Genomic DNA, 15,490 nt, shown 5'->3' on the forward strand with positions numbered 1-15,490 from the left:
TCGAAGAGACGATACTACAAACCCAAACATTCAATGAGACTATCGATCTCTTAATTTGACTCCTTATATATAAGGATATGGTGTAGAATATAAAAACATTCAGATGAGATAATGGAGGTTCAGGAATCTAAAAAGTTAAGCCAATATAGCAGTATGCAAAAATTACTTCTGGTTGGAGAAGGAGACTTTTCGTTTTCATTGTCTCTTGCTAAAGCTTTTTCTTCTGCCACCAAAATCACTGCGGCATCACTTGATGTTCGAGGTAATTCTAAATCATTGTCAATATTCTTGTATGTTTTTCTATTATAATAATCTTGGTCACCACAAGAAAATTCATTAAGCTTGTCAAATTAGCTTTCTTAATTAGTGTTCTGTATTAATTTTGTATGTGGTAGTTGGACTAGGGCGTCAGTACAACAATGGAAAAGGGAACGTGGAAGAGTTGGAGAGGCTTGGGTGCACTGTGGTCCATGGTGTAAACGTACACACTATGACCTCAGACTATCGCCTATCTCGATATGACAGAATTGTCTTCAATTTTCCTGATGCAGGGTAAGGTTTTGACCCTTAGAAATAGTGTTTTTATCATGTATTTGTGCATGTATTGAATTAGAGAGATGAACTATATGATGTCCGGGATTAAATTAACCAATCAGCTCTGGTAATATGGCATATACAGTTTTTGAATAATATTTAGTACATAATTGTATTGAAATATGAAAAACATAAACAACTTCACCCAAAAATGTATTAAAAGTCTTTTTGACAAAAGAAAATTAGGGCTTTCTTTTTACTATAGTCTTAAGGAGCTTTAAACTTTTCAAAAAAAAAAACTGATTGTATAACTTCGTATGATGGTTTATTTTTCTTTTATATTAGTATTCTTTGAAATGTTATTTTATTATTTATTCTTAAGCCTTAACGATTCATCTTTTATAAATATAGATATGCATACACGTGTTGAGTGACTGTCAGTGTAGTTAATAAAATATACTATTAGAAAATACAATTTCGAGTCTTCTCTTAATCTCGATATTTTTTTTTACCTTTAATATTTTTGGTGTAAATTAAATATTTGCATGTATAATACAGGAAACACAAAGATGTTGTGAGAGGATTCATGGCGAGTGCCCGGGAGATGATAAACGTAGGTGGGGAGATTCATTTCACTAGTAAGACAATATATCCGTTTAATATGTCGGATATAAAATCTCTTGCTGGAGAAAATGGTATGCGTCTAATCCAGCCGATGCAATTCAAGAAATGGATATTTCCAGGCTATTCAACCAAGTGTGAGAGTAACTGTGACTCTCACTTTCCTTTCCGATTTGTTGTTATTTCTATGCTTAAGAAATAAACTCGTCGTTTCTAATATTAAAAATAATAACAATAAAATTATTTGAAAGGTACGTTGCGTAAATTTTATCTAGTTGCTGTTCCATGCTTGTATCATGTCTGGATCATTTAATAATTTCGGTGACCGTCGCTGTAAAATGTAATATGCAAAAGTAATTCTTAACAAAAAACAAAATCCATATAAACAAAAATTAAATATGTCAAAATTAGTTAAATACACATGTTTTATTTTTTTATTTTTTTTGAAGTTTTTGTTTTACTTCCCAATAAGGCTACCATTCGTAATTTCAGAACTTAAATATTATTCTAGTTTGAAGAAAAATGCATTAAAAAAAATTTTGAACATAAATTATATAATACAAAAATAAAACGTAAAAGCATCATCTTTGAATACGAGTAGAGTATTTTGAAAGAAGGTACTATCATACAAACACGTATTAAAACAATTTTTTATAATGACGTTTGATGATTCCAGGAAAGTATACTTCCTTGGAGAATCAAAAAGATTGATACATGGGAATCCCAATGTCAATAAATGAACCAAAGCACAGACCATGTTCATCTGTTTCTTCTTTCCTTCATATCCAATTCAACTTTTCTCCCGAGATTTCTCCTTGCTTCACGCTATATATACTCTTCATTCCTTTTCCACTTCTTCACAACTCTCTCTTCTTAGACCCACTGAAGGGTTTTTTGTTCATCATCATCACATTCTCTACATACCAAAAGTTTCAACCTCTTCATATTCTCTCTTTGTTTAATATAGATAGCAAAGAAAATCTTGATTGTAGTAATGGCTGGTTTGAAGAGTAAGTTAACTAAAGGCCACAAATTTACAAGCAAATGTGCTTCCTTGGTGAAGGAGCAACGTGCTCGTCTCTATATTCTTCGTCGTTGCGCGACCATGCTCTGCTGCTGGTACATCCATGGTGATGAATAATAATGAGATGAATCTATTCCTTGATTATATCATCCTAAATGCTATATATATATATTATATATATATATATATATAATATATATATCACATATATCTACATGTCACTAATCGCTAGTTCTTGAAGCTCCATGGACACTGAAGCTCTCCTTTGGCTGATTGGCATTTCCTACAAGAAACTTGATTTCTCTCTTTTTCATATGTTTTGATGCTAAACCATTTACACTCATCTCGTTTTTTTAACCTGAAGGATGGAACTTTTAGGTTTTATTTTTTGGTTTGCTTCATGGGTGAGAGAGAGAGATAGCAAGAGATTTATCAGCCAATCAAGCCGGAGTTCTTACTGTGTCTGAAACAGAGACAGAGACGCAAGAGATGCTGACATTATGTAAGAAACTCAAGATCTTTGAAGTCCTTTGGTTGGTTTCACTTTGCCAGGAGAAGACTGTTTTGGTTTCACCAGTGATATTTCTTCTTTTTTTTTGTAACACCACCAGTGATATTTCTTTCTTTTAGCATTTTCAGTCTCATTTATATTTTCACTGCATCATTTCCTTGCAAGAAAATAATGTGACGTATCTAGATTGTTCTATCATCTGTATAAAGACAAGCTAAGGCTAAGAGTTGTAATCAAGTTTCAAATGAATAAACTTCAGTAAAATCAAACAAAGAAAACAACTTTCTCTCAAGCTCTCTGTCAACCTATATGGTATCAGAGCACAGACGATGGATGGGAATCAAGACGCCGTCGCTGTCACCGCTCTCACACTCACTCATGTCGTTACCTTGAAGCTCAAAGAAGGAAACTATCTCCTTTGGAAGCTGTAGTTTGAACAGTTCCTGTCAAGTCAGGCGCTTATGGGCTATGTTACCGGAGACCACCCATGTCCAGCTCCTACGATCACCGTCCGTACCGGAGAAGAAGAAACACAGGCGGTGAATCCAGAGTTCAACAAATGGATCCAAAAGGACCAGTTGATACTCGCGTGGCTTTATGGCACTCTCACAGAAGATGCCTTCAAGACTGTCTATGGCCTTCACACCTCTCACGATGTTTGGATGGCGTTGGCGAAGAAATACAATCGAGTCTCTGCGTCAAGAAAGATGGACCTTCACCGACGCGTTCAGACCATGAAGAAAGGCAACAAAACTATGGCGACCTACCTCTCTGAGATCAAATCCCCTTGTGACCAGCTGGACTCCATTGGATCTCCACTTACAGAGAACGAGAAGATCTATGGTGTTCTTAATGGCTTAGGCAAGGAGTACGAAGCCGTTTGCACCGTCATCGAACACTCTATGGATACTCTTCCTGGTCTCTGTTTCGAAGACGTAGTCCACAAGCTTACTGGTTTCGATGACAAGCTGCAATCTTATGAACAACCTCCTGATACAACACCACATCAGGCCTACTACATGAACAGAGGAGGCTACTCTGGTCGCGGAAGAGGTCAAAACAGAGGAGGATACAGAGGACGCGGCTCGTACTCAACTCAAGGAAGAGGGTTTCCACAGCAGTTTGGCCAACCTGCAAACAGAAACTCCGGTGGTCAACGTCCAACTTGTCAGATTTGCGGAAAGTACGGACATGCTGCCTACAAATGCCACTGGAGATTTGACGATAACTTTGCGATCAATGACCCTCCTCCGCAAGCCAATGTCCTTACAGCTGCTCCAAATCAGAGATCCACCGGTGCTGAATGGTACCCTGATAGTGGGGCGTCACACCATGTGACAAGCTCAGCTCAACACCTTGACGATGTTCACGCTTACAACGGTGGTGACCAAGTCATGGTGGGCAATGGTGACTTCCTGCCAATAACGCATGTTGGTTCTGCCTCCTTATCTTCAGGATCAGGTACTCTTCCTCTCCTTGATGTCCTTGTGTGTCCTGCAATAACAAAATCATTGCTTTCTGTATCAAAGCTCACCGATGATTATCCATGTGAGTTTACCTTTGATGCTACAACTGTGTTTGTTAAGGACAAGCGAACCAACAAAGTTCTCAGTCAGGGAAGCAAAACTAAAGGCATGTATCAGTTGGATGAGTCCAAGTTTCAAGGTTTCTACTCGTCTCGACAACAAGCAGTAAGCGACAGAGTGTGGCATATGAGACTAGGACATCCCAACGATCAAGTCTTGAAGCATCTATCTACTTCAAAAGCTATCTCCTTCAATAAGCTGTCTCAGCATTTGTGTGAAGCCTGTCAAGTTGGAAAAACAAGCAAACTTCCATATTTTAGTTCTGCATTCCGGTCTAATAGAGTTCTTGAGAGGATACATTGTGATGTTTGGGGTCCTGCTCCTGTTGTATCTGTCCAAAGATTTCGATATTATGTTGTGTTCATTGACAATTTCTCAAGATTCTGTTGGTTTTATCCCCTTAAATACAAGTCTGAAGTGTTTTCGATCTTCAAAGCCTTTCAACTGCAAGTAGAAAATCAATACAACACCAAGATCTCTATCTTTCAGTCTGATGGTGGTGGTGAGTTCATCAATGCCTCTCTCACCAATCACTTTGCGGAAACAGGGATAAAACACATCGTGTCGTGTCCACACACGCCGGAACAGAACGGAATAGCAGAACGTCGTCACAGATACATCACTGAGCTGGGACTCTCGATGCTATACCAAGCACATCTGCCTTATGAGTTGTGGGTAGAAGCCTTTTATACTGCCTCCTTCCTCAGTAACCTGCTACCGTCTTCAGTCAATGACAAGATGGTAAGTCCATTTGAGCTACTCAATGCCAAACCTCCTGTTTACACAGATCTACGTGTCTTTGGGTCTGCTTGTTACCCATACCTTCGTCCCTACGCTGAGAACAAGTTTGATCCAAAGTCACTCCTGTGTGTGTTTGTGGGATACAATGAGAAGTATAAAGGCTACCGATGCTACCACCCACCCACAGGTCGTGTTTACATCAACAGACACGTTCTGTTTGATGAAACAAGACTTCCCTACACTGATGTATACAAGCATCTTTTACCTCCCACAACGTCGAGACTCAGTTCTGCTTGGCGACTGCAGTATCCTTCTACAGCTTCTCCTTTGCAGTCTGATAATGACAAGTCTCCACCTCAAGATGAAGTTGGTCAGACAGTCCTTGTTCCTCCTTCGTCAGCAACCTCTCCTGTTCCAATCACAGAACATGATCCTCTACCACAACAGTCATCCTCCGAATCAAGCTCAAGCTCAGAAGATGAAGAAGATCATAATGAAGCTCCGGCAGTTATAGCTCCTGCTCCTCCGTCTCAAAATCAACATAAGATGACTACGAGAGGCAAAGCTGGAGTTATGAAACCGAACCCTCGCTATGCTCTGTTCACTGTAAAAGGTCTTCCTTAGCCTCAAAGAACAATAGCTGAAGCGTTAAATCACCCTGGATGGAACGGATCCATGACAGAAGAAATCACGAACTGTGATGAAATAGGAACTTGGAGTCTTGTACCTCTTCCTGCTGGAGTCAAACCTATTGGTTCAGGATGGGTTCACAAAGTAAAACTCAACGCGGATGGTACACTGCTCAAACTTCGTTCCAGACTAGTAGCCAGAGGCAATGAACAGAAAGAAGGGGTTAACTTCCTCGAGACTTACAGCCCGGTCGTAAGAACTGCAACAGTTCGGATTGTCCTTCACTACGCTGTTGTCAACAAATGGGATATGAGACAACTAGATGTCAAGAACGCTTTCCTCCATGGAGATTTGACAGAGACTGTCTACATGAAGCAGCCACCAGGATTTGAAGACAAAGCTCACCCTGAGTACGTTTGTCAGCTTCACAAAGCCATCTATGGGCTCAAACAAGCTCCGAGAGCTTGGTTTGACAAGTTCAGCTCCTTCCTTCTTGACTTTGGGTTTCAGTGCAACGTCAAAGATGCCTCTTTGTTTGTCTATCTCAAAGGCAAAGATGTCATCTTCCTACTCCTTTATGTCGATGATATGGTCTTAACAGGCAACAACACTGCACTGATTGATCACCTTCTTCAAGCCCTTAAGAAGCAGTTTCGCATGAAGGATATGGGTGAGTTGAGCTACTTTTTAGGCATACAAGCTCACTTCACAGCCACTGGTTTGTTTCTGAATCAAGAAAAATATGCATCGGATCTGCTACAAGTTGCAGGGATGCTAGACTGTGCTCCAGTGTCCACACCTCTTCCTCTGCAACTCGATAGAGTCCCCTATCAGGATGTTCTCTTCGACAATCCAACCTACTTCAGAAGTCTTGCGGGTAAACTACAATATCTCACTTTGACTCGTCCAGATATACAGTTCGCAGTGAATCTAGTATGTCAGAAGATGCATGAGCCTACTCTAGCTGACTTCAATCTTCTCAAAAGAATCCTTCGTTATCTCAAGGGAACCATTAACATGGGAGTTTCCTTTGAGGCAAACACAGATTCCCAGCTACGTGCTTACTGTGATAGTGACTGGGCCGGTTGCCAAGACACAAGACGTTCAACAGGTGGATTCTGTACGTTTCTTGGCTCCAACCTGATATCCTGGTCAGCAAAGAAACATGACTCTGTCGCGAGATCGTCAACTGAAGCAGAGTACCGCACGTTATCAGACACAGCTGCGGAGCTTGAGTGGATTGTTGGAATGCTTAATAGCATTGGTGTTACGCAGTATACTCCTGCAGAGGTCTATTGTGATAACTTGTCCGCTGTTCAACTCACAGCAAATCCTATTCTTCACCGCAAGTCGAAGCATTTTGCTACTCATTACCACTTCGCTCGTGAGAAAGTAGCGAACGGCTCTCTGGTCGTCAAACACATTCCTGCGGTACTACAGTTGGTTGACGTCTTTACTAAGTCTCTTCCTCAGCAGAGCTTCCACAATCTCCGATTCAAACTCGGTGTTACGTTTCCACCCACCTCGAGTTTGAGAAGGGGTATTGGACCTACTGGGCCAGAGACTAACATGATGGGCCGTTGCCAAGTCAAGCCCAACTCACCTTTGCTCTCTGCAACGGTAACTGAAGAAAGAAGACAAAAGAGAGTGGTCAAACGTACGGAACAGCCAGCTTCACACCCCCTCTTGCGCAACCGATTTGATGCTCTCATAGGGGAAGGAGAATGAGCTGTCAGGCCAGCTGTGACGTATCTAGATTGTTCTATCATCTGTATAAAAGACAAGCTAAGGCTAAGAGTTGTAATCAAGTTTCAAATGAATAAACTTCAGTAAAATCAAACAAAGAAAACAACTTTCTCTCAAGCTCTCTGTCAACCTATAAATAAGTCTATGGTAATGTTGAACCAAATAGACAAAAGTGTTCTTCAGTACTATCTCAAAATTCTTATTAATACAATAGGAGCTTCACTCTTCACTATCTAGAGATCCCAAATCCTACAGACCATAGTTTTCATAGTCCAATATTTGATGTCAATGATCACTACTGCTTGATCCAATCTTTGAAAAGCAACATCATGTAAATGGGAGAGAAACAGAAGGCGACACAAGGAGGTTCCATTAGCAGCAGCTCAAGATTATTCGCAACATTGACGGAACAGTCTGCAACAGAATCTCTTCGTTCTGAGGGATGAAAAAGAACACATATAAAGGTGCTCTGGTTTTTGATGGTTTGCTTAGCGATAACCAACTCAACCTACCTATCTCCAGCCGTTTAATCTTTCTATCTTTTAAAGAAATTTCAGTATCAGTCACAACTATTGTAAGAAATTATATCTAAAAAATGATATTTCTGTTCTGAATTAATTTAACATTCATTTTTACAAAAAACATAATGTAAATGGGAACATTCAACGTCATGATTGTACGTATGTAACGTATTATATCACGTTTTGATGTTTAAGGTGTAACGCACCTTTCTACAAGAGAATTATAGTTATAGCTTGAAGTTTCACGGGAGCTTGAACCTTCTGCGTCCCACATCATTTCATACTCACGATTCTCATCTTCATTCTTCTCTCTTTCCTGACACTGCTTAAGAAGCTTAATTAGCTTCATTACATTTGAGATGCACTCTGCAGCGTTGTATAAGAAGCTAATTATCCCATGGTTAGGCCAGAGAAGGAGAGCAAGAACGGTCGAGAAGAACAGAAAAAGGTATCTGGTATAGTTCAAAAATTAGACCCAATAGACATGGATTAAAAACAATCACTAAACCAAGATGTATATATAATTAGGTCGGACGGAAGCATAACAGGGTGTGCAACATATTATTTACATCAGATGAGTTGTGAATTGTGATGGACGGCACTGGGAACAGATAATAGCATGAATGCTGATGAACTCGATATATACTTCCAATCATAAATAAAATATACGGGGTTTGATCCCAAGTATTTGGTACCGATCGCAAAATCACCTGTTCAGATGTGAAGCTAGTCACTTGCTTGACAGTTCAAGTAAATATTTACGTGCCAAAAAATAAGACCAAGGAGAAGTTTCCCATACACTGAATAGCCAGACAAAATGTAAATTTGCAAGAAAACGACACATGATGAGAGTTGCTCAAAAAGTCAAAAATCAACTCTTTTTTTTTGTCAACCAAAATATTAGTTACATCGAGCAAATCAACCACACGTACGATAGTCAATAAACACTGGATTGCTTTGTAATAGTAATTTAGGGTGAACACGGAGGGGTATCCGGAATTTTAAGAATACATGTGATCTGATCTGTTCTATACGAATAATCAATTTTTGATTCGATTTGATATGTAATCTCCTGTATATTCGGTGTTACATATATCCTACGAGAAAATTAATATATTTTACTGGATATCCGATTAGATCTGTCGGTCCAGTAAATAATAATAAAAATTTCATTTTTTTAAATATTAAAAGAAAAAAATTATTAATATAAAATAACAATATTTTATTACAAATTATTTTAAAATTACATACTTTTAAAAATATAATGACTGAATAATTAATTTAGTAAATAAAATAATTAAAAATCTATATAGAGATATAAAATTATATACATATATGCATATGTAAACTACGGATCGGATCGGATCAGATATCCATTTTTTAAATGAGTATTTGTGATTTACTTCTTATTTGAAGGATATTAAATTTTAGTATTTACTTTAATTTGTAAAATTACGGATATCCTGATATTTCAGATCAAATCAAAACGAATAACGGATCAAATCAAATCAATTTCTAAGGATATTTTGCCACTTCTATAGTAATCAATATATATGTGTATGAACTATACGAGGATTGAAAGTTCAAAAAAAAAACTATACGAGGATTAGGTTCACGATCATTTTCTTACAATCTGGCTTTTTCTTACGTGGTCAATTGTACAATTTGATTACAGAAGAGCGTAATACATGTTTTTCTTTTTGCTTTTAGGTTACGTAGAAGAAACCTATTCTGTCAAGCACAGCAGAACTTTGTAAACGATGATACAAATTCGGATTCCTCTTTATTTCAGATAATATAAAAAACATTATTTTCTTCCTCTTTTCATTTCTTTTATATCTCGAAGCAAAGTAAGTAAGTTGAAGGAAAAATAACATAAAGGAATATGATGGGACAATTTAAAGACCCAATCATATACAAAACCTTCGTAGTGATATTCAGAGTGGTCTCCATTGTATGAAAGCTACCTTATTATTATTTTTTGTTACTGATAAATTCTAAATACGAAAGAAAAAGATACAACTCCTCCACAGGCGCGTACGTTATGAAATCTACCGGCAGCGTTATTGTTCATCAATTAACTAGTTTATCATGGGACATACCATAATCATGAGAACAGTTTGTTTGGTCGCTGAAAAATTTAAATGCGAAGTAGAGTAGTAACCAACGGTCCCATTACTGAAAAGTAAACAAGGACACATATATAAAACGATTTATTAATTATTGTTTCTTTAACATTAAAAAACGAATTTTGAACTATACATATAAACAACAAAACAAATGAGCCTAAATTTTATTTTATACACTTCATCGATTTCACAAAAACTGTTGTTTTGATATTATTCACTTTATTCAAAACAAACTAAAATTGATTTATTAATAATCATATTTCTTTAGTTTAGTTTATCTTATTGTAAGAAATATTATTACAGTTGATTATTTTTTTAAATCATTAATCCGTCTAATAATTAAGTATAGTTGCAAAATTAGAATAATATTAAAATATATTTAAAATCAAAATAGATATAATATTTTAAATTGTGTATTAAAATTCTAAAACAACATTTTATGTAATAAACAAAAAAATGTCAATTTTTTATTTGTGAAATGAAAGGAATAACATTTTTTGGATTTTCAAGTATATGCTCGACAGCTTTTCCATGTAGAATCCAGTCAAGAAAAACTTTACTTTCCAAAAAATATTATTATTTAAATAAATATAAACAAACAAACAAACAAACAAACAAACACAAAAGTTTCTAAATTTCTCTTTTTCCTTTCTTTATCACGAGACTATAGAGTTTTGGCAACCAGAGAGAAAGAGAAAGGGGAAGAAGAAGATGATGAAGAAGTGGGTGGTAATGGTGTCTCTGTTTACAGTCTGCATTGTAGGATTCGAGCTTAGCTCCATCCATGGAGCCACTGATGCATCAGACAGTGAGTTTCTTTGGTTTTAAGCTTAATGGGTTTCTCAAAGTCTCCATTTTTTCATATATCCTTTGATTCTGTTTTCATTCTTCATCCAAATCTCAATTTTTTTTAATTATCTTTTTGGGGTTAAATTTTGAATCAATCTCTTCTCTGTGTGTTTTCAAGATTCTTCTCTACTACTAGTAATAAGCTTTTGTTTATTTTAAAATTTTATTGCAGCTTCAGCACTGAACATGTTGTTCACCAGTATGCATTCACCAGCACAGTTAACACAATGGACTGCATCACCAGCTGGTGATCCTTGTGGGGGCCAGAATTGGAGAGGCGTTACTTGCTCTGGAACACGAGTTACTCAAATGTTAGTACTCATCTTCTTGTATGCAAGTTAAGCTTTAATACATATGGTTTTACATTGTTATACCTACTTTTGCAGCAAGATATCAGGTCTTGAGCTCTCTGGAACACTTGGATACCTGCTTGATAGACTGACTAATCTTACAGAGCTGTAAGACCAATCTGTTAATTTGTTCTTAATTGTATGTTTTGTCTTGTGTTTGGTCTTATGTAATCTTTGATGGAAACTTGCAGTGATGTAAGCAGTAATAACCTTGGAGGTGATTTACCATATCAGTTTCCTCCAAATCTAGAACGATTGTAAGTTCCACTGATCCTTTTTTCTTTCTTTTTTTTTTTGATTTTTGCTAACTTAGTATCTCTGTGTTTTGGATTGTTAATAATCCTCTGTGTTTCAGGAATCTTGCATTCAACCAATTCACTGGAGCTGCTCAATACTCCATTTCTCAGATAGTCCCACTTAAGTATCTGTAAGTAACTGCTTCACTTCACATTCCTAATAGACATTTATATGAATACTGTATTAATGTTTTGTCTTTTGCCAAAAAAAAAACAGTAATCTTGGTCACAATCAGTTTAAAGGGAAAATAGCTATTGACTTCTACAAGCTCACCTCTCTTACAACTCTGTAAGATCATAGACCAAAGATTCTTACTGTTCTCTCAAGTTTTAGTCTTCTTAGTAATACATTTTGACAAAAGTCCATGTGTGTTTCAGGGACTTGTCTTTCAATTCTTTCACAGATTCTCTACCAGGAACTTTTACCTCTCTTACAAGTTTGAAATCACTGTAAGCATCTGATATTGAGCTATCCATATATTTTCAAAGTGTATTACTTACTAAACATGTTGGATATTAACTTGACAGATACCTTCAGAACAATCAGTTCTCAGGAACAGTTGATGTCTTAGCCGCTCTTCCTCTTGAGACTCTGTGAGTAACCTAACCTTATCACACACCAAACTAGTCTTTCTTTCCATTAACAATGTTGGCTCTTGCTAAATGGTCCCCTCAGGAACATTGCAAACAATGACTTCACTGGCTGGATCCCAAGTTCTCTGAAGGGCATTGATTTGATGTAAGTTCTCATTTGCTATTTTTTATACTCTTTGAACCTTAGATCTCATTTTTCTTGTTCTTGAATACAGAAAAGATGGTAACTCATTCAGTACTGGACCTGCACCTCCACCACCACCTGGTACACCTCCACCACCACCACCACATGGTCCACCTCCAACTCATGGCACACCGAGCCATAAACCCGGAGGAGGTACAAACCGTTCCTCTGGTGAATCCACCAGCAATGGAGATTCCAAGAAATCAGGAATTGGAGTTGGTGTTATAGCAGGCATAGTCATTTCATTCCTAGTCATTACAGCTCTAGTTGCTTTCTTCTTGGTCAAGAGAAGAAAAAGATCAAAGAGATCATCGTCATCATCCATGGACATTGAGAAAACCAATAACCAGCCTCACATGGTTGCAGAAAACAATTCTATTCTTCAGAGTTCTTCATCAGTTGAGGCAAAGAAACTTGATACTTCCTTGTCTATTAACCTCCGGCCTCCACCAGCTGATCGACACAAATCATTTGATGATGAAGATGCCACAAGAAAGCCTATTGTTGCCAAGAAATCCACCGTGGTGGTTCCTTCTAACGTGAGAGTTTACTCTGTTGCAGATCTCCAAATTGCAACTGAGAGTTTCAGTTTTGAGAATCTTCTTGGGGAAGGGACTTTTAGTCGAGTGTACAGAGCTGAGTTTGAAGATGGAAAGGTTCTTGCTGTAAAGAAGATTGATTCCTCTGCTCTTTCACATGACACGACCGATGATGATTTCACTGAAATAGTATCGAAAATCGCCATTTTGGATCATCCAAATCTGACAAAGCTTGTTGGTTACTGTGCTGAGCACGGACAGCATCTCCTGGTCTACGAGTTCCACAGTAAAGGATCTTTACATGACTTCTTGCACTTACCAGAAGAAGAAAGCAAGGCACTGGTGTGGAACTCACGAGTCAAGATTGCTCTTGGGACTGCACGTGGATTAGAGTACCTGCATGAAGTCTGTTCACCATCTATAGTTGACAAGAACATCAAATCATCCAATATTTTACTTGATTCAGAGCTGAACCCTCACTTATCAGATTCAGGTCTCGCAAGCTTCCTTCCCACAGCAAACGAGGTTTGGATAATACAAACTCTTTACAAAGTTTCTCAACTTAATTTGGTTTGCTTATATCATCATTCTGTGCAGTTACTAAACCAAACCGATGAAGGTTATAGCGCACCTGAAGTATCAATGTCAGGTCAATACTCTTTGAAGAGTGATGTGTACAGTTTTGGAGTAGTGATGCTTGAACTTTTAACCGGGAGGAAACCATTTGACAGGTAAAAACTTTAGTTATGATCATTGCTAGAGTTGGATTTAGAGATGAGGAATGTGTTTTCTGAATTTTATAACTTTGAGCAGTACAAGGTCAAGATCTGAGCAGTCATTGGTTAGATGGGCGACACCACAGCTTCATGATATTGACGCTTTAGGCAAGATGGTTGATCCAGCTCTTGAAGGGCTTTACCCGGTTAAATCTCTTTCTCGGTTTGCAGATGTTATTGCTCTCTGCGTCCAGGTAAAAAGATAATTAACTGTTTTACAAGCAGCTTGCGGAACAAGAAACTTTTGTTTAACAGATTTTGGGGTTTGGCGTTTTTAACAGCCTGAGCCGGAGTTTAGACCACCAATGTCTGAAGTTGTGCAGGCATTGGTTGTTTTAGTGCAGAGAGCTAACATGAGCAAGAGAACTTCCAAACGGTCTGGTAGTGCCGACACAACCAATGATTACGTGTAAACTCATGGTCGAAGAGAAGAAAGAACACTTTGCTCTGTTGGTTGAAGTCACAAAGACAACAACAAACAGAGCTTCTATGCTCCCTTTTACATTGATTTCGATTGGGTTTGGTTAAATTCTTGTGAATGATGATTGACTTGAAAAAAAAGAGAATGATTGAGTGAGAAAGTATTAAACATATAACTGGATTAAACAAAACGATTCTTGCAAAATAGAAAGAAAAGGACACACAATGTTCGAGTTCTCTCACTCTCACACTAGTTGTAGACCATGTACTTGGGAGTAGCACTGAACTTCTGATAACCCTTGATGACTTTGTTCACTGCATCCAAAAAGTCTTTCTCAGTCACTGTCTTTCTCCTAGCTCTGATTGCATACATTCCAGCTTCAGTGCACACACTCCTGATATCAGCTCCTGCAAAAACAAATTACTTGAAACTTAAGACGAGAGAAAACAGAAGAGTATATGAGAGAGAGAGAGATGTTTACTGGTTGAGATCATTTACCGGTTGAGTTTGGGCAGAGGCGAGCAAGGAGTTCAAAACGGATGTCTCTCTCGCAGTTCATGGTTCTTGTGTGAATCTTGAAGATCTGAGTTCTGCTCTCCAGGTCAGGCAAACCAAACTCAACCTTACGATCAAGACGTCCAGGACGTAAAAGAGCAGGGTCCAGCGTGTCAGGCCTGGAATATAAGAGTTACATAGAAATTAACCCATTAGTGTATAATTGTATTGTGTAGCTACTTAAGGCTGGTTATGGGATTGTGGACTGACCTATTCGTTGCCATAAGAACCTTGATGTTACCACGTGCGTCGAACCCATCAAGCTGATTCACAATCTCAAGCATAGTACGTTGGACTTCGTTATCACCTCCTACACCGTCGTCAAATCTTGCACCACCGATGGCATCAACTTCATCAAAGAACACAATGCAAGCTTTTTTGGACCGTGCCATCTGCAAAACGAGTATTGTAAACAACGTTTCAGAATATAGCAGAGCGTTGGCTAGACAAAACAGAGATAGCAAGAAGGAACGTTGACATTTAATTACCTGAAACAGTTCACGAACCATCCTAGCTCCTTCACCGACATACTTCTGAACAAGCTCACTGCCGATAACCCTGATAAAGCAAGCATCGGTTCTGTTGGCAACAGCTCTAGCCAACAGGGTTTTACCGGTACCAGGAGGACCATAGCAGAGAACTCCCTTGGGAGGATCTATTCCAAGCTTCACAAACTTCTCTGGGTGAAGCATTGGCAGTTCAACAACCTATAGTTGACAAAACAACAACTTTTATCTTCTCCTTGCACAACAATACCTTATAGCCTTATAACTATAGCTGACGAGAAAAGATAAAATAACAAAGTTCAACAGACCTCCCGCATCTTCTCAATCTGCTCCTTGCAGCCACCAACGTCATTGTAAGTAACATCAGGTTTCTCTTC

General features: G+C 38.1%; 3 protein-coding genes across 3 annotated transcripts; 2 read left to right on the forward strand and 1 right to left on the reverse strand.

Annotated features, from left to right (window-relative positions):
* On the forward strand, positions 1 to 1,357 carry LOC108838000 (uncharacterized protein At4g26485-like). The gene is made up of 3 exons (XM_056990950.1): positions 1 to 262; positions 396 to 552; positions 1,093 to 1,357. Exons 1-3 carry the CDS (start codon positions 112 to 114, stop codon positions 1,355 to 1,357), a joined length of 573 nt encoding a protein of 190 aa, XP_056846930.1. The 5' UTR covers positions 1 to 111.
* Positions 1,358 to 10,686: 9,329 nt separating this feature from the next.
* Positions 10,687 to 14,198, forward strand: LOC108807902 (protein STRUBBELIG-RECEPTOR FAMILY 6). Its single transcript, XM_018580128.2, has 13 exons — positions 10,687 to 10,851; positions 11,065 to 11,203; positions 11,279 to 11,350; positions 11,434 to 11,499; positions 11,598 to 11,669; positions 11,756 to 11,827; positions 11,917 to 11,988; positions 12,067 to 12,132; positions 12,215 to 12,277; positions 12,348 to 13,380; positions 13,453 to 13,586; positions 13,669 to 13,825; positions 13,913 to 14,198. The coding sequence occupies exons 1-13, from the start codon at positions 10,755 to 10,757 to the stop codon at positions 14,042 to 14,044; spliced, it is 2,175 nt and encodes a 724-aa protein (XP_018435630.2). The 5' UTR covers positions 10,687 to 10,754; the 3' UTR covers positions 14,045 to 14,198.
* A 2-nt stretch (positions 14,199 to 14,200) lies between these two features.
* LOC130496675 (26S proteasome regulatory subunit 7) lies at positions 14,201 to 15,484 on the reverse strand. The gene is made up of 5 exons (XM_056988967.1): positions 15,422 to 15,484; positions 15,096 to 15,314; positions 14,818 to 14,999; positions 14,551 to 14,726; positions 14,201 to 14,459 (listed from the first exon to the last, which is right to left on the reverse strand). Exons 1-5 carry the CDS (start codon positions 15,428 to 15,430, stop codon positions 14,302 to 14,304), a joined length of 744 nt encoding a protein of 247 aa, XP_056844947.1. The 5' UTR covers positions 15,431 to 15,484; the 3' UTR covers positions 14,201 to 14,301.
* Between the last annotated feature and the right edge of the window lie 6 nt (positions 15,485 to 15,490).

Source organism: Raphanus sativus, chromosome 1 (genome assembly GCF_000801105.2).
Source record: "Raphanus sativus cultivar WK10039 chromosome 1, ASM80110v3, whole genome shotgun sequence".
Taxonomy (NCBI): Eukaryota; Viridiplantae; Streptophyta; class Magnoliopsida; order Brassicales; family Brassicaceae; genus Raphanus; species Raphanus sativus.

Bases quoted from the DNA above. Each gene is read 5' to 3' on its own strand.
- LOC108838000 (XM_056990950.1), top strand. From the start codon at position 112: ATGGAGGTTCAGGAATCTAAAAAGTTAAGCCAATATAGCAGTATGCAA. The intron at 263-395 runs GTAATTCTAAAT...TGTATGTGGTAG, and splicing joins GGCATCACTTGATGTTCGAG to TTGGACTAGGGCGTCAGTAC. The intron at 553-1,092 runs GTAAGGTTTTGA...TGTATAATACAG, and splicing joins TTCAATTTTCCTGATGCAGG to GAAACACAAAGATGTTGTGA.
- LOC130496675 (XM_056988967.1), bottom strand. The intron at 15,000-15,095 runs GTAATTAAATGT...CTCGTTTTGCAG, and splicing joins TGGTTCGTGAACTGTTTCAG to ATGGCACGGTCCAAAAAAGC. The intron at 14,460-14,550 runs GTAAATGATCTC...TTGTTTTTGCAG, and splicing joins CCTCTGCCCAAACTCAACCG to GAGCTGATATCAGGAGTGTG.
- LOC108807902 (XM_018580128.2), top strand. From the start codon at position 10,755: ATGATGAAGAAGTGGGTGGTAATGGTGTCTCTGTTTACAGTCTGCATT. The intron at 11,351-11,433 runs GTAAGACCAATC...GGAAACTTGCAG, and splicing joins CTGACTAATCTTACAGAGCT to TGATGTAAGCAGTAATAACC. The intron at 13,587-13,668 runs GTAAAAACTTTA...AACTTTGAGCAG, and splicing joins GGGAGGAAACCATTTGACAG to TACAAGGTCAAGATCTGAGC.